The 27,390-nt window shown below is 39.9% G+C and overlaps 1 protein-coding gene across 3 annotated transcripts in view; it reads left to right on the top strand.

Annotated features, from left to right (window-relative positions):
* The window catches only part of CHN2 (chimerin 2), a 163,368-nt gene that overhangs the window by 31,991 nt on the left and 103,987 nt on the right, over positions 1 to 27,390 (top strand). The window contains exon 1 of one of the 3 annotated variants that reach the window (XM_005445781.4): positions 22,107 to 22,243. The exons of the other annotated variants lie outside the window; for them this stretch is intronic. Coding sequence (XP_005445838.3) covers positions 22,118 to 22,243 — 126 coding nt within the window. The 5' untranslated portion in view covers positions 22,107 to 22,117. Of the gene's footprint in view, positions 1 to 22,106; positions 22,244 to 27,390 lie in introns of those variants that run through there. 3 annotated transcript variants of the gene reach the window in all.

The raw sequence follows: 27,390 nt of genomic DNA, 5'->3' as shown, positions 1-27,390 counted from the left end.
ATCCAAATTCACTTTTGTTAATTCAGGTATATAAATGGGGCTTCCCAAGACAAAGGGGTTGAAGAAGTAGCCTTGTGAACTAAAAACTCTGTTTGCAAATACGATGTTCGGTTTATTATATATGACATATTTTAAAAAAAAACAACTTTCTGATTTGTGGATTGTTTATTTCAGGGGGGAAAAGCTAAGACTAACTTTTTGGAAAACGCAGTGTTTCTGGAATGCTTGGTTCAGCATCTATAAAACTATTTTTTGAGAAATTTATTCCACTTAACTCCATTAAAAGAAATCTGAGCATTTGGTGTTGTAATAGTAAAATCTATAGTGCATTTCTCTTTCAAAATGCAGCTGAAGGCAATCTTCCCTCTGATATTTCTGATGAGTATGTGATAGCTATATCCGCTACTTCCAAGTTACTCATTTTGACAGATTAACTTTTTGAAGGGAATTTTCATGGGATTAATCTTTTCGTAAACATGTACTTAATAAATTAGAAGTTGACTAACAGGCAGTGATGACTAAATTATAATGTAGGAAATATTAATATGACAAGAATTCATGTATCTTAAGAGTGATTTCAGTTTGTGGCCTGTTTGCATATGTTGCTGTTAGCAGCAAACCAGCCAAGGAACAAACAACCCATCCCCTAGGTATATTTTTGTTCGTTTCCAGAATAAGTAATGTTAGCTGAAGAACTGCACACCTTTGTTTTCTAAAAGCAGCTTTGCTCTCCTAGAGAAAAAGAAAAAATCTGGAAGAAATCTCATTTAATGCAATTGATGTATCACAAAAGCCAAAAAAAAAAAAAGAAAAAAGAAAAAAAGAAAGAAAAGAAAGAAAAGAAATTGTACCCATGAGTACTTGTGCTGGTTCTTATATTTGAGTCTTTAGTCATTTGTGGTCTTTCAAGTATAGTTTTCCTCATATATAGATAATTTCTTTTCTTAGAGCACCAAGAACATACATATGCTGAAGGCAATATTTGACATATATAAATTCATTTAAGGACAAAAGACTTAGCAAATTAAACCAGGGCTCAGAAATGCTAAGGAATGATAAGCAGTTGCATTGCACTTCAGAAAGCAAAGAGGTTTGTCTTTTTGTTAATAACGAGCATATGTCAGACAAGGCTTTTTCGCTGTTGAAACCTATAGCAGGATTAGCAGAAAAGGTAGCGTCATTCAAGCAACGTGTATGCTAATTTCTGAAGGCTTGAAGTTTATTCCTTTTTCCTCCTTGCTATGTCTTCTCAGTTGATTAGCAATAAATCACTTTTAAGCCAGGGCACAGGGGACTATGGCACAGAAGAAAATGCAAGGATGACAGGCTCGTTTACTGGCTTAGCACACAAACATGTTTGGCATATTGCCATTAGTCATCTTGAGTTTGGAGTTCAGTTCAAAGGGATGCTTGTCAGCGCGTTTCCAAAAGGATGCGTTATTCATTTCCATAACGATGCTGGCGGTGACTGCATGCTCAGTAGAAGCTGTGAAGAAACTGAAACTTCCTCTTAGTTCTTGTTTTGACTTGGGATCTATGGTTTATACAAACTAGGTTCTATGGTATGAAAATTAATGAATAATTGTACGCTGTTTTCTGGCTAGAAGAAAGTTGAAAGCACGCTTTTTAAAAGACGCAGCTTTGCCCAGACTTTGTTGGGTGTATTACCGAGGAGAACATGTCCTGATTTGTCGGGTGGATCAACCTCACCTGAATGGACTTTCTGGGGCCACAGCTGGTTGGAATAAGCTGGGGAAACGAGGATGCTGAGGAAGTCCTGGGCCCTTGTAGATGGCACGGGCCCTGGCACATTGTCCACCATCCTTAGTGCTCTCCTGTTAACGAAGGGCACTGTCAATGAGCTGCTATTGAAGGATGACTCTGAGCGAGCCTTGGCTGGGTGACAGTTCCAGAGAGGTTCTCAAAGGACTCCAGAAATGCATGTAAATGCGTGTCATAGGGAAAAATCTGAAACCCCAGAAAATTCATTTCATCCTGTCCGTCCCCATGCTCCACCCCTGCCCCCCCACCCAGGAGAAACTGGTGTGTAGCTGCTTTTCTGTCATGCTTGCCAGCATGAGGTGTTCTGATCGTACTGCAAGAGAATGATAAATCTCCCCTTGAAAGAGCTACCATGGTCAATGGCAGGAAGCAGAGATGCATGTAGTACGTGCTTTTTCGGGAAAAAAACCCCACAATTTCTCAGAAGAAAGATTCCTTACCAAGGAAGAGGAAGGAGTGACTGTGGACTGGGTAGATGGAGGAGGAAAAATCCTGATAAAATCCTTGCTGAGTTTTGTTAAAGGACATTTTAACAGGTCTGTTTCAGCAGCTTCTCAGCTGTCATAATACTCACCTGCAGTTTAGCTTTGGGCCCTGCGTATTGCCCTGACTGAGAACCGAGCGAGCCTGTATATGCACTTTACCTGACGTGTGTACCATAGATTATACATTAACAGATTGATTATACTTGCAAAAAAAAAAAAAAAATCTCGCTAAATGAAGTAAACTTTCTAATGCTTCTCAAACGTGTAATATGAACTCTGTCAAAATTGAACTCTTTATAGGTAAAATTCTACATCTATGAAGTCTTTTCTGAAGTATTTGAAAATGAAATCATATTCTGTTTCCTAATCTATTTAAATTAAATTCCTAATCTATTTAAATAAAAGTATTTAGCACTTTGTATCAGTTTGATTTGACGTCAACAATTTACTCCAGCTGGGCCCACAAACATTTCTGACTTCCCGTACAAAATTCATTTCTTCTATTAATGAAAAACTGTTTCCCCCCCCATAGAAGTATATAATCAAAAACTGATTATACCAGACTGGCTAAAAATTTCCATGGGAGCTTGAATCAGGAGAATTCCCAATACAGAGAATGGAAATCTAGTGCAGCTAGATCAATGTGATTCCTGTTCATCGTTATTTATACAAGTAACAGGAACTAGGCTATGCTAATAAGTAAGTCAGCCTTTGAAGTACAAAGCATATGCAAATGTGTTAGCCAAAATTTGGAGTTTGGAATGTAATTAAGTGAGCAGAAGAAATATTGAGCATGCAGAAAAGTTACAGGACGATGGCCCACTTTCCACTATTTTTTGACATCTGTCTTCACGTCCCAAATCTTTTTCATTCTTCTGATTGTAATTTCGGTTGGTAAATGATACTGTAAGCTATTGCAGTTCAAGGTGGTTTGCATGTTAATGTTCATACATTCTTCCTGCTGTTTATGTAAATAAGGGACTTTTACCTTTGCATTACTTAGATCTTAACAAGCACAGCATTTTTAGGAATGCTCAAACTTAGGTAATTTTGCTCCTTAATTTCTCATAGCTTCTTTCCAGCAGCAGCATTGAGTCACTATGTTCACCAGCTGTAAGGGGAATTTAAAGGGAAAGGCTGGTACAGACCTAGGGTTATGGAAAAGTGAAACATGAACATACAGAGTTTGAATATTAGGGAAATTAAAAAAAAATAATTTCTGAATTAATTTAACTAGTTTTAGATGAGGAACCCAATACAGGGAGTATAGAAAAGGGAAAAATGGCAGGGCAGGAACAAACATTTCGAACACTGGAGTGGCAGCAGAAAGGAGTAAATTATATTAAAGAAGAAACCTAGCATTTTGGTGTTAGGAAGCTGGTATGTACTTTCAAAGCATCGCTAGCCCATGCTGTCTTTCTCTGGGTTTTGAGGGGCTTTCTACTTTTTAGCTTTCCTTTAAAATCTACAGGCGCTTTAGCTGAAAGTTTTATGTGTTTCCTAGTGCCTAATTCTGAATTTAGGGAACATTCTGCAAGAGGTAGTTGCAGAGTGGCCTTGCTTTCATAAATAATGAAAGTTAATGAATGATGGTGAATACTCTGTAATGTGGGATAGAGTTCATTGCTTACTATCCGGAAGATGAGAGAAGTTATTCTGGAAAAACAATGTTTGTAATAGGCGAACCCACTAATGGTATTGTTCACACGAGCAGCTGTTGCAGCGTTAGACTGCATACATCCAAAATCTGCGGACTGGGTTTGAAGTAGCACTATGAGAGTGGTACCAGGTTGAGTCAGAGTAGGTGCTTGGATGCTGACCGCTTCAGAGTTCTTTAGGGTATTGACCCATACACCCCTGGTAGAGTTTAGCAACAGATTTTGAAGGTAGCATCTGAATGCAGTGAGGGGCACTACGGCTTTACTACATTAGGCATCTTGTTTTGTAAGGCTGTTGATGACAAAATACTGGTGTTTTGATTTATGCTAGAAAGTTTCTTATAACACAGACACAACTAACAAAAAAAAAAACAAAAACAAAAAAGAAAGAAAATAGCACCATATCCAAGAGGAAAAAGCTACATGGAATACCTTGGCATTTGCTGGAATGTTTGTTCCTTCTTTCTTGCTGAAAAGAGAAAGCTTTCAAAACAAATTTGAAAGCATGGATTAAGATGTGTACCCCATGTATGTTTCCTACTACTTTAGTAGCAGAATGTATAATAGTAGTAATAGTATATATAGTAGTAATTGTACAATGTAAATAAATTCTAAAGAGAAAATCCTCCATAATGAAAAGAATTTTCAGAAACTTACTCAGTTTATTGAAATTTAATTATCAGAATTAATTATTAGCTCCGGAAGAGTCAAATGTTCCAGATTTGCTATTTTAGAAAGATGTCAAGAAGTATAGAAATCGTATAAAACTAGAAATCTCGGGTAGTAGAAAAGCATATATTTTTAACAATATTCAGGGCAATTTATAAAATACTGGAATCCAAGGCAAACACATCGGCTTTAGCCAATAATTTGCATTATTATTATTAAAATCTGCTTCGAATACTGTGTAGTGGAACACTTAGCATTTCCTACTTCTGACTCTTGCTTAGCGGTGGTCACAGCAGTAGCTGGTGAAGCCCGTCAGGAAATGATCGTGTGCAGCCCCACGTGCTTTCACTCCCCTTAAACTTCGTTTGCATCCTGTTTTTCAAACAGCTAATGAATCAATGCCTCGCAGAAAAACAGAACTTGGAAAGCATGGTATTTTAGCGTTGTTTAAAAATATTTTAACATACATGTCTCTTCTCTGGGACTGGTAAAGCTTTTGACTTGCCATGTCTTACAGCCTGATGTTTTATTGCCATACTGCCCAAAATATTTGAGAGAGAATTGGGAACCTCATGAGATAATCACTGAACAAACCACCGTTTACCTCTTCAGAAAGTGTTATTCATTCTTAGTCTACATCCTGTGTAGTACAGAATACTTTTGTTGGCAGAAGTGATCGTCAGACTGCAGGATGTTAAAACGCCATTTTTAAATATTACCCTTTTTATGCAATTTCTTGCTTCCATTTGCTCTCTGCTCAGCAAAACCACCTGGGTGTGACCTGCACAGTGTGGCTTCAGTCAGTCCTAATTCTTCTGCTGAGGAAAAAGATTATTTACCAGATGGTTCATGTTTGTCAAGAATGCAACCGAAACCAAAGAATACGTTGAGATTTCTGCTCATGTGCAAGCTGTGTATTATTCCCCCATGGAATACATGACTTTTGTGTGTTAAGATGCTATTTAGACGTGGCTCCTGTGCTGTCTGGACTCCAGGAGGGACTGTGGATGGCAGGAGGAGATTTAGGAGTGCAGGTAATGCACGTCAGAACCATTCACAGATACCATTGCAAACAAAGTACATAAAATACTGAGTTGGATCTCCACTGACAGAAAAGGCAGAAGGTGTGTGGAAAGCTGCAGTCATCATTGGCACCCTCAGAATTAGAATGAGGTTGAAGATCTGCTGGTTTAGGCAAGCTGTCTAGTCCACAAGGGTGGTATTTGGGTTTTGGCCTTACCATTTTTTGGCAAATGTAGTCTTGGGAAAAATGTTAGTTGAGCTTGATGTAATTAGGTAACTTCGTGTATAAATAAAATACAGTGATTTCTGAGAACATTTATGCAATAGCAAGTTTAAATGCTGTTAGAGGACAAAAGGCCAAGATAAGTTGTTATAATTGCCCAGGAAGAGGTTGTTACAGCATTGGAGACCCCAGGGCTCTCCAGAAATCTTCATGCTGAAGCAACCTTCCCACATACGATCTAGGTAGACCTACAGTTGTCGAATAGGTCAGCAATTCATATGGAAGCTGATGGGATGTAAAGAACAATTTTTATCTTGTTTTGGAAAGGAGATGATCCTAGAGACATTGTGAAGAAGTAGAGCTTCATGAACACTGCTTGGACAAGGGAAAGGAACAGAAAGTGCCTCCAGCTTTTTTAACTTAATTGGTAGAGTGGTGGGTGACACTGGAAGATGCCAAAAGGTATAGAGAAGAGAGATTTTAAGAGACGAGGAGTTTCACATTTCAAAATAAAAGGTCCTTTCTGAAGATTAATTGTCTTTTAGGACCTGTTAGAACTGGCTGTGTTAAAGACTCTATCTTTCTTTTAGTGAAATAAGGTCTGAATGTTTTATACAATAACATACATTTGCATGCTGTGGAAAGTGATTTTTGTGTTACGTGTATTTATTCCGTAAGTTCAGACAGGTGCCTTAAGGAACGAGGTTGGTATAATCAACTTGAAAATTAACAAAATTTTCAGCAGGGAGGGGCTGCTGATGCAACCTTAAAATGACAGTTTAGAACTTTTTTAGTAAGAATTCAGAATTAATCACATATATCCTACTCTACGTGTTGCTAGAAAGGTACTTTGTTGTATACTGCTATACTTAAAAATTTGGCAGAAGGAAATCAGTGGTTGCCCATCGCTGTGCAGATGCCTCAGCACCACTCCCAGCTTGATCAAACATTCCAGATTCAATAACCCAACTCAGAACAGTCTGGCACAGACTCATCCTTTGTTGAGGGAAGATTTACTGATGGACTTGCTCACTGTTTTGGGGAATGTGAAGCCAAAACAGTATAACTATCACGGGTCTCTTGCACAAGGTGCCCAGACCATGACAAATCCCCAGCTGCTATTAAGTGATTTTCTTTATTGGACCTGAGAAGTGGAAAAAATTGTTTCATTCTTGGTTTAAAATTTAAAATCTGGGTAATCTGTATTATAGTAATTTGTCAAAACTGGGTCACACAAATTCTGGTTTACCCCTTCATACGGTGTTACTGCAGAAATCAGGCTTTTGTTTCTCACCCTACTTGCAGTGCAGTCAGAACACTTTCTAAAACAGATTGACTTCTAGTTTCATGTCCCTGTGCAATTATAATTTACATTTAAGTCTATAATTTGTTGTCTAATGTCGATTATAAGGAAGCAAGACTTGACTATATGACTTTGAGAGATCAGAAGTGTAAGGTGGTGTGAAGTAACTGACCCAGAGCTATCAATTGCATTTTTATCATGCTTCCTATGGTTTTTGTTTATGCTGCACATGAAGATTTTTAATAGGAGGCTTGATTCTGAAAGCAATGGAGCATATCAACAATGAAATAATTGTTTTAAGAGACACTGTAAAGACTGATAGTCCCAAATTTTACCTACATGTTTTTTGTTTACTTTATGGGCTTAATGCTAGTCTAGACCTGCCTCTAATGCTGCTAGCTTCAAAGCTTCGTAGGTACAAGAGGAGCCTCCCTCTGCTTTTTTTTCCTGCGGCAGTGTGGTTGTTTGAAGCTGCTCTTTGTTTTCAGTCTGTAACATCATAACGTTAGTCTGCATATAACACAGTCATTCAAGTTCTTTCAACTCTGTGTAGTAATCACATTTATGAGAATGTTGTTATGGTTGTAGGCAAAATGTTCATTGATAGTGTAAAGGGATGTTGTTACCGTACCTGTAACTTTCAAATCACCTCTTTTCAAGAAACTTGAGTGGTGGAGAGTGTCCCCAGAAATTCAAAATGCCTGAAATAGAAGATTGAAAACATTCTGGAGAATGTAATTGAGCATACTTTGATAGTGTGGGCATCCAAGGTGAGGCAGTTGGCAAGCCTGCAGTGATTCTGTTGCATGGGTGTTTTGAGTAACAAAGCCGTTGAACTTTTAGGGTCATCAGCATGCAACGAAGAACTTCAGTGCTAAGCACTGAGTGTATATGGAGATCTTCCTTTGACGAAAAGGAGATGAAAAGTTGACATAAAGCACTGACTTCATCAATAAGTGATGATTACTGTATCCTAACTTTAGGTTAGCAGCTTGGTACTCTGTTAACACCTGGTTGGAAGTTTCTAAAGCTGAAAAGTTAGGACTCAAAATATCTTTTGAAAACAGCTGAAGTCCTAGCTAACCTCAAATGTATGGTGCTAAGCCCTAGTGCTTGAGAAGTGTGAACAGTCAGCATTGTGCTGATGCTGACAGCAGGACAGAATTTGGAGAAGACCTCATTTTCAATACTTGATACCCGAACACAAGTATTTGTATGTATTTTGCTAAGCAAACACTCATTCTTTATAACAGAAGATTTTGGGTGAAAGATTTGCATGTTGCTTTTCCTTTTATTCGGTTCCAAGTTCTAATTTGTTCTTAAATGTCTCACTGTCTGATTCAGAGAGGCTGTTCTGTCATAGGATGTTGACTTTGTATCTGACTGTGATAAGAGTCGCTTACTGTTAATAATGAGGTGTAGGCTAGACAGTATATAGAATACCATTTAAATTTATATCTGCTTACCGTATCTTCATTGCCCAAACAAAAATAAATAAATAATACATCAGGAACCTGGCAATTTCTAACCATGAGTAACATGGCTGGGAGGTTAATTGCAGGCTTAGGCATGAATATGCAAAGGCAGACATGATTCACAATTGCAGGTATAAAAGGACAATGAATGAAGTCTTTGGCTAAATGTACAGTTATGCCAGTGCAGCCTGGCACCAGAGAGGATGAATGTAATACTTCCTCATTAGGCAATCATCATGATCAAGAACAAGTTGTTCCATGAGCAGAACTGCAATGAACCCTGGTTTCCTATGGGTTCGTAACATACCCACTCTGCTACATGACTTCACCTCCTCTCCATGTGCTTCACCCCAATATCTGCAGCTGAGTCCCCATGGTCTTCAGTGCTCCCTTGCCTCAAAACAACCTCCTGTGTTCTCCCCCCCAGCAACATTTCCTCTCCCCCTCATGCTCCCCTACCTGCCAGCTAGGCTGAAGGCAGTATGCAGTGCTCTTAAATTGAACAAACCAAACTCTTAAATCCCTGCTGTGGTTTTTCTTGCATCGGTAAGCCACAAATTTTACCTTCATTCTTGAGAATGCAGCTGATAAAATGTAAGGGTAACTTTAAGACACTATTTAGTTGGGGGGGGGGGGGAAATTAAGATGTTCAAAATCTGAATTTGGACTGAAATTTTGCAGCTTGGAACCATGTTTTGTATCTATTGGACTGTGCGTTTTCAGTGGCTTTTAACAATCTCTAGTCCTTAAGATGCAGAGCGGCCCTCGACTAACTCCTGATTAACTCTCACCAACTTAGGAGGAAAGTGAAAAGTTATCCTTTCTATCAATTATATATTTATCGATGGGTGTTCAGGTTTTACCACTTCTTTGGTAACTTGTTCCCTTTGCTACATGATTAGGAAAGTTCATTTAATATGCATGTGTTGGACAATATGAGTGGTGCACTCTTATGGTTTTGTGACCAGAAGAATTTGCAAAATGCTTATTTGCAAGGTGACAGAGTACTAAGATCAATCTGGACAGTCTTCCCACTTTTAGCTGTACTAGCACTTCACAGTAAATCTATAATGAAAGGTATGGCACTGGCTGTATTTGCTGTTGTTTCAGTGCACCACCATTGCATTTCTCTCTCTCCCTGGATTTGCTTTATATTCCATGACAGTTGAGTCACTTGGTGAGTGTCGATGAGCTCTGCTGTTTTTTTGTGGCTTTTCAAATAGCCTGAGCAATGAAAAGAGCTGGCATGAAACAGGACATTGGCCCTAGTTTTGCTGCTTTGCTGATTTGCTGCAGATTTTTTTCAATGTAATTTCAATATGAAACAGATTATAGCGCGGTGATCTGAATAGGTTTGAAAAGTAATATGACATTTACCACAAAGTACTTGTGAAGAATGAAGACTGAACTGGGTTTATGGCTGTTTGAGTTGCAGAGGAATGAAGCTTTGATCAATAATCTTCAAGTGCACAAAATTGCTGCTGGTGTCTATAGTGGATGTACATAATGAGGAAGACAAGGCAGCCGTATGGATCAGCGTGCTCATTTGAACAAGCTGAGCCAGTCCAAAAAAACACTGAAGCAGTTTCTGCTTTAAAGGGTGATCTCTGATTGACTGTCAGAATGGGGTTACAGTGCTCCAGCAAGCAGTGACTGGTATTTTGTTGAGGGGTGATAGTGATAAATGCAACTCGAGAGAGGCTGTGACAAAATGAGCTCGTGAACTCTGAGAACACGTACGTAGTGCAGTACCCACCAGGAGCAGATCGATGACTTACAGTGGGCATGTCACTGGTGGAGGTGGTACCAGTGTACTGTGCCAGTCCCCCTCATCTCCTTCAAAAAAGAGACTGGAAAAGTTGTATAAGGTTGACAGCAAATGAGACGGACATCAGAATGATGCGGGACCAGAGTACTGAATGTGTTTGATACAGTGAAGGTAAAAAACACATTGGGCTCATTTTATCAAAAAGGAGTTTGAGGGAGAGCTTGATTACAGCGTGCAAATTCCTCCACAGAGAGGAGATAGGGAGTGCTAAAGGCTTTTTAAAATTTAATTTAGTGGAAAATTAATCAGAAACAGAAACCAGATAAAGTTGAAGTAGAAATAAGGTGCTCGATTTGACATGAGAAAGGGTGAATGAGTGAGGGAGATGGTGCAGCCACTGTCCTTGGATTCCTCCAAGTCAACACTAACTGCTTTTCAGAAAGGTGCATTTTCATAAAATGTTAGTAAAAATAAGGGTGTGGTATATAGGACATTATAGTCTCAGGCATGGTGTCCTGTGAAACTTAATAAAATGCCCGGATCACTTCGGCTGAAGACACTAATATAGCGATTAATCCACAAGAAGCCTGAAATACTTCGTTGGATAAGGTCATGGTGAGAATTAGTCGCAAACTTATTTCAGCGTAACCATTTCCATTTGTCTTTTAAACCTCTCATCATCTCACAATACTTTAATTTTATAGCAGCATTACTAATTGGTACATACATGATAAGTTAAAAGACTAGTAGGCAAACAGTGCTGAAGACCCAAGAGAGGAAGGGTGAAATACTGTTGTATTTACAATTCACAATAGTTACTTTTCTTAAATTGAATGAGTGGCAGTGGGTTTGTGGATGCAGAGCAAAGTGGATGATGCCATTTTCCTGAAAGTTTATGGCTTTAGGTGTATCTCAGGATTGGAGAAGGGAAAGCAGGAGGGAGATGGGTTTTTCAAATGCGTTAGACAACATTTCAAAAGGTATTTTAGGATTAGGTGATTACAGAATTAAAACTGATGATTGTTAGAATGACTGTAAGAACTTTTTTAAATGTTGCTGTTTGAGTTCATTTTCTTCTGAAGGAGGATTTTGGGAAAGCTTATTGGACTTTGAGGTGTAAAATGATAAAATTTACTGTTTTTAGGAGTGAGGAAGCCTCTTTGGTAGCAGTGCCAGGTCAGAGTGATTTTTAAAATATAACTTAACATTTTGTTACTGGTAGGGTTGGGTTTTTTTGCTCAGCTGTAATGCCTTTTCCTTTCTTGAAAAGGAGTTGCAAGGAAAGGTCAATTGAGGGAGTAAAGCTGATGCCTGCTGGGAGGGGGACATAGCTTGGCATACAAAATACCTTGTCATTAGGACCCTCCCCAGAAGGATCTGAATGCTGTAATTAAAAGCAATGCTGTATTTTTGTATGCAGCTTCAGTTCGGGTAAGTGCTAAGTACCCTTAATTTTAACCGCACTCAGATCTGAAAATGATCGGCCGTGGGGGGAATTCACGGTCTTACACGTTCTGGGCCCTGTACCTTGCCGGTCTTTTAATGACATAGACTCTGCGTCTTGACCTCTGTGCCTTGCACACTGATCTCTACAAAAGGACTAAAAGGCTGTTCTATTTAATAGAAAAGATGTAGCAAGAAACACTAGATGGGTCTGAAAGGAGAGAGCTGTCAGTAATACGTGGGATTTGATTCAAGATCAGGTACGGTGCTCTAGTATTTTATTTTCTCTGTTTCTTTCGTGCTCCAGATGTTGTACTGTGTTAAGCACCGAGTGAAGTGGCACGTCATTGTTCTTATTTGTGCCATCCTAACCATTTAAAGCTAAGTTTGGGTCAGGAATGAGAGTAATCTTCTGTTTCCTTCCCTGTCATTAGCGTGGCTTTGAGCGCTGAATGCTTTTCAGGAGAGTTAGGCATTTCCTTTTGTTTTCCTCCCTGGCAGAGTGGAATAAGCTACAGTCCAGTGAAATTTATTTCACTGAAGCTTTTCTCTTGGAAAATAAAATAAAAGCTGTGCCACAAGTCCAGCCCCAAGTATCCAGCCTGGGGAAAGGTCAGTGTTTTGCTGATGTTTTTATGGGATCTAATGGGTTGTGTGGCAGTTCTGTTCTCCAGAGAGATCTTTGTGAGGGTAGCCTGACCTCCTGCAGACCTGGGACGGAGGAGAACATCTTCAGTAAATGGGTGTCACATGAGAGGAAGGAATAAAACTTCATTATTGTCACTGTTCAGTTCATCTGAGGAAAAAACATGTTCTGATATCAAAATCAGTGTTGCTAATTGTCGGTTTAGTGTCACCCTTCTCAACTTTCTTTGTTGAAGCATGTGCCCGCTAAAAAATGAGCAAATGTTCCTCTTGAAGGGAACTTCTTAAACTCAGGATTTAGAAACTAAAACAGTGATTTCCTGTCTCTCTGTCAAAAGAAATAATTTACTTACAATTCTGTTCCCATTTCCTACCTTTGTTTTAAAAATGGTCAAAAGAATTCTTACTTGAAATAAAAAGTATGGATACAGATAATTTTTGAGCAGAGCTACAGCACAGCCAACATCTAATTTATAAAACACAGATAGTGGGGCTGAGTTGCAGGAGGCTGTTGGATGTTTTCTTTATGTTAGATACGTTAAATTCCTTTGGCATATTTTTAGAGGTCCTACTGTTAACAGGAGCTTTGACTATGTAGCAACAGCAAAATATGTAGCAAAATTTTATATTCTGGACTGGAAATTAACTATCCTGTGGTGATTTCACATAAATTAAAACTCTTCAGGGGCAAATTTTGCACTCCCCTGAAATCAGTTTGTGTGTGTATTCATGCAGGGATTGAAATTGATTCCGTGAGATATTTTCTCTATCAGCATTCTCTTAATTCATGTGGGCAATAGGATTTCAGTTTTAGACAAATGAAAGTGCAACCTTGCTCTGAGCTATATTGATAAAGTCATGCATATACATATGTGTGTTGTGCGTCTCCTTTGTGCACAGAGACCTCTTCATATCTTTGGATGAAAAATTCTTGACTTCAGAATAATTGCCCTTCCAAAAGTCTGAAAAATTTAGTTAAGCAATATTTTTATCTAGTATTTCGTTTTTATCTTTTCTTCCAGCGCACAGTCACATAGCAGATTCAGTGCTGTCGAGGTAGAGATAAAAACCCTCTCAAAACCTCCCCTGTGATGGACCGGTTGTCATACCGTTCTGAAATTTCTTCTTCCCTATGGTAGGAGTGGAGGGATGTAGCTGTCTTGGGGGGGGGCGTGGAAGAGAGTTTTATTCCATCCATCTTACACAGGAATCAAACACACCTGGAAGCATCTCTCTAGACTGATAATTAAAGTAGCCTAAATGACTAGCTGAGACTAGATGCACAACTTCTACATGGCTGAGACAAATCCTTGGAAACGTTTCATTATGCCCCTCTGTCCAGGTGTCTTTGGGCAATCAGGCCTGATGGAGGGACCAAACCAGTTTGTCTCAGCAGCTTGCCAGTAATTGGTGAGTTTGTGTCCGAATGTCCCAATGCACAGGTATGTCTTAAGGGTGGTAGAGACTGGATCAGATCAATCTGTTCTAAGTAAGCATAAATGACATGCCAGCCTGACCCAATCATTTCTTTGGCAGATTCAGGCAGAAGAAGATAATGCTGATCTTATCTCCTTTGGAAAGAATATACCAAGCCCTGCATCCTGTGGTATCTCTGACTTACTCTTTGTGGCTCTCGACAGGCTTTCAGCCACTGGATTACCTCTGCCAGTGCCACACCATCAGAAGCCATTAGCTGAAGTTTAGGCTGTTCTTACCTCTTCATTCACCATCATGACACCAGTTTATTAGCCCTGCACTCTGTGTACCTATGTGCATTGCGTCTTGACTAATTAGCTGTTTAAATCTTGTTAATCAGCTTCTAAACTGCTTTTATGGGAGACTTTTGGCTGAGATGTTGACTGTCCAGCAGGGCTGGCATTTCTGCTTGGATGTAGCATGATGAATTTTGAACTCCTGGTGAGTTTCCCTGTTTGAGAAATGCAGTATGTGTCAGTGAGCTGGACCTGCCTGGTTGGTTGGAAATCAGGGGGAAAAAAAAGAAAAAAAAAAAAGAGGACAAGACATGAAATTTCTTGCAGCTGTTTGTAGAGCCACTGCTGGGAGGTGAGGAAGGTAGAGAGTTCTTGCTGTGCTCAGGGAGCAATCCTGGCAGAAGCCAAGAAGCGTGCAGCTACTTACATAGCAGCTATTGCCAACACTGAAACATGTTGCAGCTGTTTTTTCCAGCCCATCCTCAATTGCTTATCGTCTCTGCCTTGCTGGAAGTAACTTTTCTCAGATCTTCCCACAGATATCCTTGGTTAAGATGTTTCCTGACCTTGTTCCACCCAAAACAAGCTTGGTTAATTTGTGCAGCCTAAAAACCACGGCTTTGTTTAACCCTACCTGCTGCACTTCTGGGAGCTAAGACAGCTGGCAAAAGGGCTGTGCGAGGGAGGTGGGCAATCATCTTTTCATTGAATCGTAGACAAGTTGGTTGGAAGGGGCCTTTGGAGGTCTTGAATCAAAATCATTTCCAGCACTGTATCTGGTGAACCATGGCTTTGTCCAGCTTAGCCTTGAAGACCTCCAAGAACAGGCACTGCACCATCTCTCTGTGCAGCCTGTTCCACTGCTGCTGAATTTAGTTTAATCGTACTTGTCCGCTCTGAACCATCCAAGCTGTAGTTTGTGATGTTTGCCAGGTGTTGCATCGTCTGCTGCTACTGAGGAGAGTTTGGGTCTGTCACTCCAGCTGCTCTTTAAGCAATGGTAGCCTACTATTAGACTGCCTCTTGGCCTCCCCTTTGCCCCATGAACAAAGCCCCGCTCCCTTAACCTCTCGTTGGGGGTAACGTGCCTTCTGTATGGTGTTTGTGTTACTCGTGAGGGAAGCACACCGTTGGCTCGTATTCAGTTTGGAGGGCACCGTGACCCCCAGGTCATGCCAGCAATGCTGCTATACGGCCAGTCAGTTCCCACCCTTGGGTGATGTATGGTGTTGGTCTGCCTCAGAGACTGCACCTGGCCCTTCTTGTAGAACATGATGAAGTTTCTGTCGTCCCAATCCTCAGTTTATCAAGGTTCTTCTGAAATGAATCTCTCAGGGTGAGGTTAAGCTAAATGGTAGTTTACTGTTGTCCACAAAGTTGCCGAGGGGTCTGCTTTATCACTGAAGTAATTGATGAAGATATTGAACAATATCAGCCCACTATTGATGTCGGGGTATTGTGCTCGTTACCAGCTGCCAAGCAGTTGTAAGGCCATTGATTCTCACCCTTCAGGACTGGCAGTCCAACCAACCAGTTCTCAACTGACCCCGCAGTCTGTTCCTCTAGCCCGTACTTCCTCAACTCCCAAAGGAGTACAGGAGGGTCAGAGCGTCAAAAAAATTGAGAAGGCGAGGTATATTGCATCCACCTCTCTCTCCTCATCCACATAGCAGATCATTTTGTTACAGAAAGCAGTCAGCCTGTGTTGACTGGTTTTGACTGCCGCCTCGTCCTTCATGTGGCTGGAAGCGGACTCCAAGGAATGCGTGTCCTGCCCTGTCCAGGGACCAGCCTGTTGTTCTCTTGGTCCTCCTTCTCGCCTTTCTTAAAGTAAGCATAACATCAACATTTTTCTGGTTGCTGGGGACCTACCCTGATCGTGTACATTTTTTCATGCATCATGGCCACACAATCACATCAGCCAACTATTTTGGCACCCTTGGCTGAATCCCATCCAGCCCCAGGTATTTGAATAAATGAATCTATTTTGCTCATGAGTCCCTTACCAGTTACATCCATGCTGTCAGCTGCTCATCCCTTTCCCAAACCGTAGAGATAAATGCAGAGGTCTGGAAGCAAGCTTTTCAATATTGCCTGTTGGTGGGTTGTCTACCCTGTTCCTCTCTGAACCTGCATTTTCCCTGAACTTGCTTTTGTTGCCGGCATTGCTTGCAGAAGCCCTTCTTGTTTGGCCTTTGACCTTCCTGATGTTAACCCCCAGTGACCGAGCAGTGTGTTTATACTCCTTCTCTGTTGCCTTTTTAACCAGCAGAACTGCTTCTTGGAGAGGGTGTGCATCTGCAGCTTGGGTGTTCGTTAAAGCACAGGGAAGCTGGAGGTGCACAGACAGTGTTCCTGTCGCTCTCCCTCCAGGGTAGAGGAGTGCCTGCTAAAGATACCATCTTAATATTTACATCATTTCAGTCACCTGCTTTTGTACACATGTAGCAGGTCATGAGAAACTATTACTTTCCATATCCCTGATGGCTATTTACAGTATGACTCATTTATCTCACCAGGCACTCTATTATAAATATGTATTATATTAGGATGCTGGTGTAAATGGCCGTGTTGTTCAGAAGAATTGTTCTAATTCAGCATAATACTTTTACAGTTATACTGCAGTGTTGCCGCTTTTAAAATTCAATGCAGTTCAGCAGTCATAAAATTGAAATATCGGAAGTGAACCTGTCTACAGTTTGTGTTTTTTTTTTACTCCATAGACCAAATAATGGCAGCTGGCCACATTCTGTATTTTGAAGTTAAGAAAAAGCAATGCATACATAAAACTTTTCCCGTGGTTATTCTGTGTGGGTACTGATGTCTGCTGTGGGATTGTTTATGTCCAAAGCATTCCAGAGTGAGTGGGTATGATGTAGCTCTGACGGTGTCGTGTGGGAAGGAGCCTCCTTCAGCTTGGTTGTCCCGCTCTCAAACTCTTCCCCTGAGCCAGTGTTGTTGCCCGTTGTTGGAAATGGTGCATTGGGTGAGATGGGCATTTGGTCTTCCCTTGGTCGTGTAACATTTTTGTTATTATGGCTTTTATATTTTGATACTTTTAAGTTTCTCTTATACATACTTGGTTCGTGAATGTGAAAAGTACACTGTATTAGTAACTAGAATTTATCAGTAGGATGGATAAATAAATAATGCTGTGAAAGCTTTTTCAAGCCAAACTTTCAGCACATCTGTTTGTTTTGTAGTGCATTAATGGCAGCACAAATGTCCGCTACTTCATTAATTGTATTTCTTATTCAAGCCAAAATGTCTTATTCCTAGGTTAGTTTCTAGTACCAGAGAGTAACAAAGGAGCAGTTGATTTTGACCTTAATTCAGTTTACTCAGTGAGACATCGGTGTGCAAGGTCTGCTGCACAATTGTAATTCAAAATTATGTTTCTTCTAAGAAAACATCTCAAAGGTCACAAAGAGATACTTCTCAAAAGATTTGCAGTAACAGTTTGTTTGGAAGATGAAATTCCAAATCAGTAAATGAATAACTAATAGAGCTGGAATTGGATATATAACAATAACTTTTAAAAGTGGGTAAGGTAGGCATGTCCTTGTCCAATTTGAACAGGAAAAAAAAGCACACAACTTGAAATCAGAAGAGACACCTAAACTGTACAGCTATTTGAGATGTGGGTGTTTTTTTCCTGGATAATTCTGTCTGTCCCACCATACTTGGAGTTTTCTTTTTTTTGTTGTTTGCTGTAACTTTTGTTTCAAAAGTAACTTCAGTTACTTCCTGCACTTACCTGCTTCTTCATGGAGTTAGGGAGTACTTTGTTATTCATGAGGAACGAAATCAATCATCACTTTCTCATGTCATCTTGCATTGCATCAGCTTCCTTTTTCAGATGAAATGGATGGGTGTAGCTCTCTGGAGTCTAGGAGTGCTGTTTGCTGGCTTGGTTTTGGGTGGTGGTTGCTCAATAATAGCTTAAACATTTAAACATTGAGGTTAATTTATGTTTATCCATGCCAGTGCAAGGCTTAAGAGTTTAAGCACCATTGAGGTAAATGGGCATTTTTACTGCAGTGATGTTGTACCATTATCCCTACAGTCATAATTGTAAAGATTTGCATTTTCAGTGGAGCTGGGTAAGGATTAAGAGCATAAGCAGGAGAGAGAGGTGGGTTGTAGAGGTATAACTGAGAGCATAATTTGTCCTGCCAGCATCCTATAATTGCTAATGATGCCTTAGAAGAAGTAAAAGAACTTGAGATTTTTGTTTGCAAGATTGCCAATTAATTTGTTTACTAGGGGGCTGAAGGAATATTTTATAGTATATGAGAGCTGCCATGTAGCATAAAATACCTTATCATTTCAACTTTACTTTTCAGTCTGGAGCCACATTCAATTTGGGTAGAATTAAAATTCTACTAAAACAGAAAAGCTGAGACTTTCTCCAGTGCACTGTATGGTCTCCTCCACTCTGATTTATTTCCCTGATGGCATAGGACTCTGCTACCTAAGTTAATACATTAATATTCATTGGGTACATCAGTATTGCACTGTTGGAGCCAATAAATTTTGGTTTAGTTTAAAGTCAGAGATGATATTTTATACATTATGTTAGCATACAGTTTTTATTAGCATATCAGACTGTGAAAGAGTGATGCATTGCAGTAAAAAGCCAAGTATTTCAAGTTAATTGCTATTCTATTAAGTAGAAGTGGTGGTTTCAGCTTAAAAGAGTGTAGAGAAATGTTTGGCTAATGAAAAGAGTGCTCAGAGTGATAATAACTGTTTGATGTAGTGAAGCTGCTGGCTGAAAATACTCACCTTAGCGGTCAGAACTGAAGGCCCTCAGAAGCAGGTGGTGAGATGGGCTAGTAGATGACTAGCCCAGCCTGCAGAAGCACTTCGGGATGAGCCCGAGAGGCAGAGGTGCCCGCTGAGGCCCTGTCCGCGCTACTAAAAATATATAAAGAAATAAATAGCCGCCAAGACAAACATTCAGCAGCAGTTTTGTCTGACCTGACCTGCTCTTTTTGTCCGGAACGAGTAGCGCGAGAGAGCAGAAACCACATTAAAGCGCTGGGTTGAAGGGCAGCTGGCAGGCGCAGGTGTGATCCAGCAGATCTCTGCCGGGTGGCTCTTCTCACAGGGGCCACGGCGGCAGCAGGGGGTCGAGGCAGGCTGTTCCCTTACCCCCTTTCCTTCTCTCCTGCTCAGCCTCCTGCTGTGCTTTGGGCAGCTGTGGAGCTTTCTGGGACATGCCACCCGGTGCAAGCACAGCCGCTCGAGCTCCTTCTTGATGTCCTTCCACATCCACACCCTACGGCTCCTTGCAGCTGAAATCAGAGTGGAGGCAGGGAATTCATCTCCCACTGCTTGCTACGGCAATCTTAGCCTGGAAATGGTGATGAAAAGCTCCTGAGACTCATTTCGACTCATAATGCAACAGCAGTTTTCATCCCTGTGTCCCTCTCCAACAACGTTCTCAACAGCTAAGACAGCTTTCTGTGCTGTTGAGAAAAGATGCTCCAGCTGCAGCACTGCAGCGCTGCGGGGCTGCTCCTGCTGGACTAGAAATATTTACTCCACTGAACTTTGCACTGAAGATTGGATTTGTTTACTTCTGTCTCCCTCTGTACCTTGCCCCTGCATTGTGCCAGTGTAGACAGCCACTTGGTTTTGAAACGTGCTCAGTTATTTGAGGCAGCAGAAGTATTTGCAATGATGTCTAAAATTCAGATTCAAACCGGGGTTCTGCTGCTGCATAAGGCTTGGGGCGAGGTGGCTCCATCCCCACAGGAAAGCTCAGAGGGGCTGGGAGACAGACTGTGGTTTGCTCTCACTTATGGGAATGGAGAGTAATACAAGGAGCATTTAGAAGCGTTAGAAATTTAACCTCAATTTAAAAAGTGCTGTCCTTTAATTGCAAACCCCATCCTTTGTCATTTCCAGATGTCAGGGTGCTCCCTCCCAATAAGTCCCTGAGCTGGGTCACTGGTTTGTCTTTTGTCTCGCTGGACCTGTGAAACTCTGAATAAAAAAATCACTGACTTATTTTGGAAGTCAGGGCTTGGAGGGAAGAAAATTTGCCAATTATTCCATATACTCTTTTATGAGAAACCGACTGGAACCTGAAGTGATTGAAGCAGTTGTAGTGAGTGTGTGAGATGGAGTAGACAGATCACACTTGTGAAAATAAAGACTGAATCCTAATGAGTGTATAAGGTAGAGAAATCTACATCTATATATGCTGGTAAATGTATATGAGCATATTCAGAAAAAAGTTGAGCTTCGGTGAACTTTTTCAGCCACGTTAGGATATAGCCACTGGAACGTATCCATTTTTAAATATGATTGCATACTGCTGGTGTTTGGTCAGGGCTGCTGTGCTTTATTTTTGTTATAGGTAAAGATTCAAGGTTATCTTCACAGTATTTATGGATGAAGGAATTGAACTTAATCTGGATTTGAATTAAAAAGTGTTTAATACTGCTTCTGGGCTGGGATTTTGGTAGTTTTTTAGCTTAGCTTTTAAGGAGGTTTTTAATAGGGCTTTTTTTCATCAGGTTAGATATTTAGCTAGCAGAATCTATGTTCATCCACTGGATGGTTTGAGGAATATACTTTAGTAGTTCTGTAGGTCATTTTAGTCTTTACTACTATAGCAGTTCATGTGAATTCTGTTGTAGGACAATCTTTCTGTAGATCTGGACACGGCTGCAAAACTCAAGTGCCCCTTCAGTGGCAAGAGTTCTGGACTGTAAGGAATAAATCAGAGAATGGCTGGCTCTGGCTCATAGTGCATGAATAAAATAATTATAATTACAAAACAATTATAATTACAAAATAATTATAATTAATGAAGTGAAGTTGAGTATATTGTAGTCGCTGCTACTGAGCTTACTGAGAGAAGAGCATGAGAACCATCTACTGTCAACACCATGGCTGCTGGCATTTCTGAGCTCACGATGCTTATATATAATTCTGGACATCTCTTTGCCTGAAATAAATCACTCCCACCCTACTGAAATCAATGGAGCAATTGTAAGTTTTATAAATCAAATTTTGGCGCTCTGATATAAATTTTTTTATTGAGTTGGACTGTCATGGGGGTCTCTCTCAGCCGAAGGCTACATTCATTTTTTGCCTCCTAGGAGATGTTTCTTTAGTCCTGATTATGCTATTTTATTCCCACTTGTATTCACTTTTTGATAAATTTAATGCTAATACATATTTTGCAGCACTTTTAAAGTAAACCATGCAAGTATTTGTCACCTATTATTCAGAAAACAATGAAGATAGTTGTTTAGATACAGAATAAGTGGTGATGGAATGTAGTGCACCGGTCTAGGACGTGCAATAAGTAGTATGCCTGCTAGACAAACACTTCTGTACAGCAGCTGGAGCAGTCATGGCACAGCTCTGAAATCCTGGCTGGAACTGATGCAAAAAGATACCTGTACTTTGAAGGACATTACAAGTTAAAGTTGAATCTGTTTTAGGAGAAATCCTAAGAGCTGCAAAGGCTTTCTTCAGTGCTGGCATCAAACCATTTTGGCACCTAATCAGTCATCTCTTCCACTGTTATAAAACCACTGGAGCATTTTCAAGTGAGTGTTTTGAGATTAGTATTTGTACAAGGCTCTACTGCTGTATCAAAAGTGCCTGCAATGCATTTCTTGGGGTGGTGTGATTTGCAGCTAATGATCATGAAGCACCACCTCATGTTGATGTTTCAGTTGTGGTTTTGCCCACGACCGCTGGGTTGTTAAATGGAAGCTCACATTTCAGGGCTCCCTTTAGCCAAGGGTTATGTCATTGTAAATTGTCTGCGGCAGAACTCGGCGTCCTCCTGAATTTCACTGTCTAATGGCACCAATCGTGTGTCTCGTCAACCTCATCAGATATACATGACTGCTTTCAGATCTGGCCTCCTCACTCCAGCAGGGACTGAGTTTTGGACCCTAATGAGTGAGAAGCTGGGAGGAAATGTGGTTCTTCTAGACAATAAATTAGTTTCAGAAAAGAAGCATTTCTCTATTGAAGATGTTTGCCATTTGGGGACTGTGGACCAGACTTTGCACAGCAGCGGTGTAAGTAAATTGACTGACATCAGATAAAATGAAAATCAAACTGCTGTGCAATAGGGTATAGGCATGTCTTTGAAAATACGATGAAGTCAGGTGCTGTTTTTCTGGTGCAGCTTAAGCAGGGAAGGATATGCTGAGGGTGAGCTGCAGTTTGCTCTTGAATAATTCACTTTTCAGCAGAAATAAGTTATTGCAAAACCTTGATCCAGAATAATTTTATTATTTATGTGATGTGTCACTTCAATAAAAATGTAGCATAAATGTATTGAGGTTGGTTTTTTCTCATGCTCTCAGAAGGAACTAAATCCCCACCATTTTTCTTAACATTTATAAGCAAAGCTTCCTAATGTAATAATAAATCAGCTGAAGTTATCCCTAGTGTATATATGTGATTCTCTGTGCTTCTTAAATTTTGTGTGGTTTTAACACCATCTTCTGTTTTCTAGCTATCTTTGCGTTGCGTTCGGATAAAACTATTCTCTTAATAGTTACGGGAGGATGCTGTGACTGGTACTTATGACTGATATGGATAGCCCTCCTGTTACCCTTTTGCTTTTCCATCCCTTTTCCTTTTATCTGTTGGATGCTTGCCGCACACTATAATCAAGAGCACTTTTAGGTCAGCAACTGCTGTGTTTTATTTTTAAACTGTACTTGTTAGCAGTTGGACATAACTGATTTTGGGTTCCAAATGCTGCCATAATGGGAATATTTAATGATAATGAAATGCTTTGCTTCTGTCTCATTTGGAGTTCCACCTAATCTGACTAAGCAATCATCAGTTAGTAGGCAGATCTAAATGAAGTATTATTACTCTATAAAACCGTTTAAATGTGAATAGCCTTTTACTTAAGATGCGTAACGTTTTTTCCAACATTTGGTCTGTTAGGCAAAGTATATGCTGTAAAAGAAGCATTTACGGCTTGCTTGTAAAAATAAAATATAATATTGGTAAGTTAGCTGGGAGCTTGTAGGTATTCTAAAAAGATGACAAGGTAAGATAAGCAGTAGAGCTAAACCAAAATCGCTCTGAAGGTCTTTCTGAATAGCTGTCAGTTTTATGTTCTCGTAACACAATAATGGGCACTCCCAGGAGGTGAGTGTCTCATGGGATAATTATTCTTCTGAGGTTTAGATTGGGTTTGCTATGCCTTTTCCACAGATGGGTAAGACTGCTTTATAATTATTCTCCTCCTCTTTCGGTAGATTTTTCTAATGTAGAAATTAATAGAATTAATTTTGTATACACGCACTGTACTTAGGTTACCTAGCGTATTAATGAATTTCAAGCAATATTGAGTGCTATCAGATGGCAATAGTAAGTGGTCTGGTTAGATTTTATCTTACAAATTGGATTTAAGTCTCACTGTGCTTCCCTTTTGAGATATGTTTCTTCTTAATATTCAGGTCTATTTTCTGCTGTCATAAGCAGGCTTATTTACTCTTTCAGCCTGGTTTACCTTTAACTATCCTTGAAAGTAACACATGAAGTAAAAGTTTAAAATAAATGTATATTTTATAATTGTTGAATGTTTTTGTAGTTCCTGGTGCACAAAGCTGACACAGTTGCTCACTGTCTCTGTGAGCATCAAATAATGATGATATGAAGCAAAAACTTGGCAAAAACACAGCTTCATTTGGAGTGGCTTGTAGGGACAGCACACTGTCTCAGTCATTAGTTAGGAACCTTTGGTGTTGCCAACAAACCCACAGACAACCAGCAACCTCTGGATTCTCAAGAAAATCTGTATTTGGGGACGTTTAGCTACTAGGATGATCTGACAAACTCTGACAGGCTTTTTTGTATGATGCAACAAACACATAGGAAAAGCAGGAAAATCTTAAAAAAACCACCCACGTTTCACATGGATTGGTGTCTTTACAAGATGAAATATCCGTCCTAGCTCTTGTCGTGCCAGAGATGAGAGCATGAGCTCATCTTTTTACCCAGCTTTCCTGCCTCCCAAGAGGAAAGCAGAACTGCAGAGCGGTGGTTGCTACTAAGACTTGCACCAACTGGTGCTCAGCACCAACCCTTCCCTTTAACTTAAAAAAAAAAATTCATCATACTGCTTTGGAGATTTGCCAGAGCTTTCCAAAATAAAGGCTTGAATTTGTTTTGTTCTCCCCTCTCTGTGCTCTGAAGTGACATTAGTCAGTTTTGAGCCTCAGCGTGTAGACATGCTCGTTCTTTGCGAATCAAAAAATACTTGAACATGAACCTTGTGTTTTTAGATGAAGACCTCTACGTTATCAAAGGAACGCAGCTCTCCTTAGTTTCATTATTAGGAAGCAATTGATGGAAAGCATCTTATTTTGTGCCCATAGCTACTGATCTGCCAGCATACTGGTAGCTCCATACGTGCCCTGTGAGCTTAGACACAGGGATGAAATGGCTCCTGTAATTCTGCAGTGCCTTTAGCTGGGGCTCATCGTAAAGGCCGTGATTATGTCACACCACTTAAAGAATTCTGACTCATTTGCTCTTTAAAGGGGAGACCGTGCTGGGTCACGAAGACCAACTGCTGATTTTGGCCCACAGAAAAAAAAAAAAAAAAAAAGAGAGTATCTGACATCTAAACTTTTATCATTCAGCATATAAATCATAGTAGAAAGTGTACATGCTTATTGATAATGTATTAAATATTGGTTACTATTTAACTGCTGGAAGCTTATAGCAAACATATTTGCTAAGCTTTTGTTGAATACTGCTTCTTTTCCCTGTGCCTCTGCCATGAAATATACTAAATACTGTGCCAAAACCATAGCCTTATTCATAATTAATTGACCATACACTAAGTGTTTTAGTGGGATGAGTTAGAGGGTTTGTTCAAAATTGTGGCACCTGTGTGTATCTTTAAAAATAACTCCAAGGAAGAGGATTTATTTTTTTTTCTTACTGTACTGATGTTATGATCAAAGATGTGATGGATGAGCTTTTAAGTACTGGCTTGACTGTCTTCTGAGTGTATCTGCAAGATAAGTGGGGCGTAATGGGGTAAGAAACAAATTTACTTTGTGATTGCTACAAGGGTGAAAAATAATTCCGGAAAAGTTACTGAGAAAAATCGTGCTTTCTCCTTCCTTTGCAATTTATTTATATAAAAATAACCACCCTATCTCTGATTATACAGAAGCAAAATCCATTTTTACGTGGGAATTACTGCTTTCATTTTATTTATTTATCACATAGAAAGAAGCTTCATGTGTTCTAAGACACTTAAATACAGTATTCTTGTGTCATATGCATCTTTGAAGTTTGCAAGGTAGGAAATCGGGATATTAGCCAGGCTGTAGTTGCCTTCTCCTTTGTACTTTATGGGGGGCTAAATTCTGTCCCTCCACTCAGTGCCACTGGAGACATTTGTATGTCTATCCTATGAGCACCAGTTTGGATTTTTATTTTTTTTTTGATTTGACGATGAAAATGTTAGAGAGACATGGGGTTTGCCTGATATGACATGCCATTAAACAGTGTTTCTCTAGGGAAAATGCAGTCAATGTTGCAAGCTGCAAAGCAAAATTGTCACCTGTTCCCAGGCTTTGAGATATTTTGCACAGCCCTGTTGGCTAGTTCGATGAAACTTGTGGAAGACCTAAGTGTATTTTAAATTTTGTAGTGTTTCATACAAAGTATTTTGCAAATACGTGATACAGTAAGAACTCATTATCAACTGTAAAAGTGCCAGGCTGTAGTAAAAAGCTCTCAGAATTACAGACTTCCACAAGGCAATTAAAATTCCTCCTGAGTAAGGAAACAATACATAAACCATATTCTTCTGAGGGGAAATAGTTTTCATTATGGTTTTCTAGCATTTTAAATACTGGTAGTAACTCTTCTATTGCTAAAATTGCAGGGAGGAAAGCGTACTTACATAGACCTTTCTAAGACTTAAGAATCTTGTCAGCATAAGCACATTCTTGTGGAGCCGAATTTTAAGAAGATCCAAATTAATAACTGCAGGAACAACAGTACTGGGGGAGCCGTTACATGGTGGGTGGAAATATAAAAGACTTGTGAAGTGTTCGTCCATTTGCGTAGTGTATCTGAAGAGAAGGTGGGTGCTTATGTAATAGCTGACACTAGTTAATCAAAACTATTTTTTGAAAAGAGATAAATTGAAGCTACAGAAAGCAAACTTCACTGAAGATCCGGAAACCGAACTTCACATAAAAGAATAATCCAGTTGGCCTTGAATGTAATTGACACACATAAAACTGTTCGCCAAAGAATGGAGTTAAAAGAAAAATGTCATGGTTTTGTAGCAGGGGAAGTACACAGGTACAGGATTGCCTCTTATCCTGCAAGGCCTGATTATTTCAAATTTTATCAGAGAGCTGTGGGAATGATTAAAAAGCTTTGCAGGTGGGTGGTGTGTTCCCTGTTTTTCATATTTTCAATGTATAGAAGCAAATATTGCAGCAATGCTACAGGACCTGCAAAGAAAGCCAAAAAAAAGGTCTAATTATTTGCTAAACCTTTATTCTTCTGCAGGTCATTGTGGTGCTCTGGATGGCAGGGTCGTTCTTATCTCTGATGTGCAAGGCTTGAAATTGTGTTTAGGCCGCAGAGTTCATTGCGGTCCCTAGTACATGAGCAGCCCCTGTGCCAAGTACAACGGATTTTGTGATTTTTGTAAGTTACCGATGTAAATTCTCTGAATCACATGGCTTTGCCGAGTGAGGTGAATTACCGGGTTTCACTTGGTTCGGAGGCTGCAGTTGTACCCTTTAAAAATAATTCTGTTTCTCTATCCAGAGAAGCTGTTGGACAGCCTCCACAGTCACCTGCAGGAGGACTAGGACTACCTCATACCCTTGAAGAGTCAAAAGCAAACACTTGCACCCTTGCTTAGAGAGATGATAAAATGACCCATGTCAAAAATAACAGAGTTACCAAAAGCAATGATTTGGATTTTGCTAAAGGTTAATAAGTTTTCAGGGAATGTGCTGGCTCCTTTGACAAGCCAGATAAATGGGCATCATGTCAATGTATGAGTGCATTTCTGGAACAGGGAATGTGCTGAAACTACTTCAACATAAATGCTCTAATTGAAATACTTCACGGTGACCCTTTTAATGCCATTTTTTGGCATTATTACCGTTATTTCAGTCACGTGCTTTTTCATACAATGCGGGGACTGCTTTGC

This window comes from Falco cherrug, chromosome 4 (assembly GCF_023634085.1).
Source record: "Falco cherrug isolate bFalChe1 chromosome 4, bFalChe1.pri, whole genome shotgun sequence".
NCBI classification, from domain to species: Eukaryota; Metazoa; Chordata; class Aves; order Falconiformes; family Falconidae; genus Falco; species Falco cherrug.
Note: the sequence above shows the minus strand (reverse complement) of the source record. Positions and strands in the feature narration are given on the sequence as shown.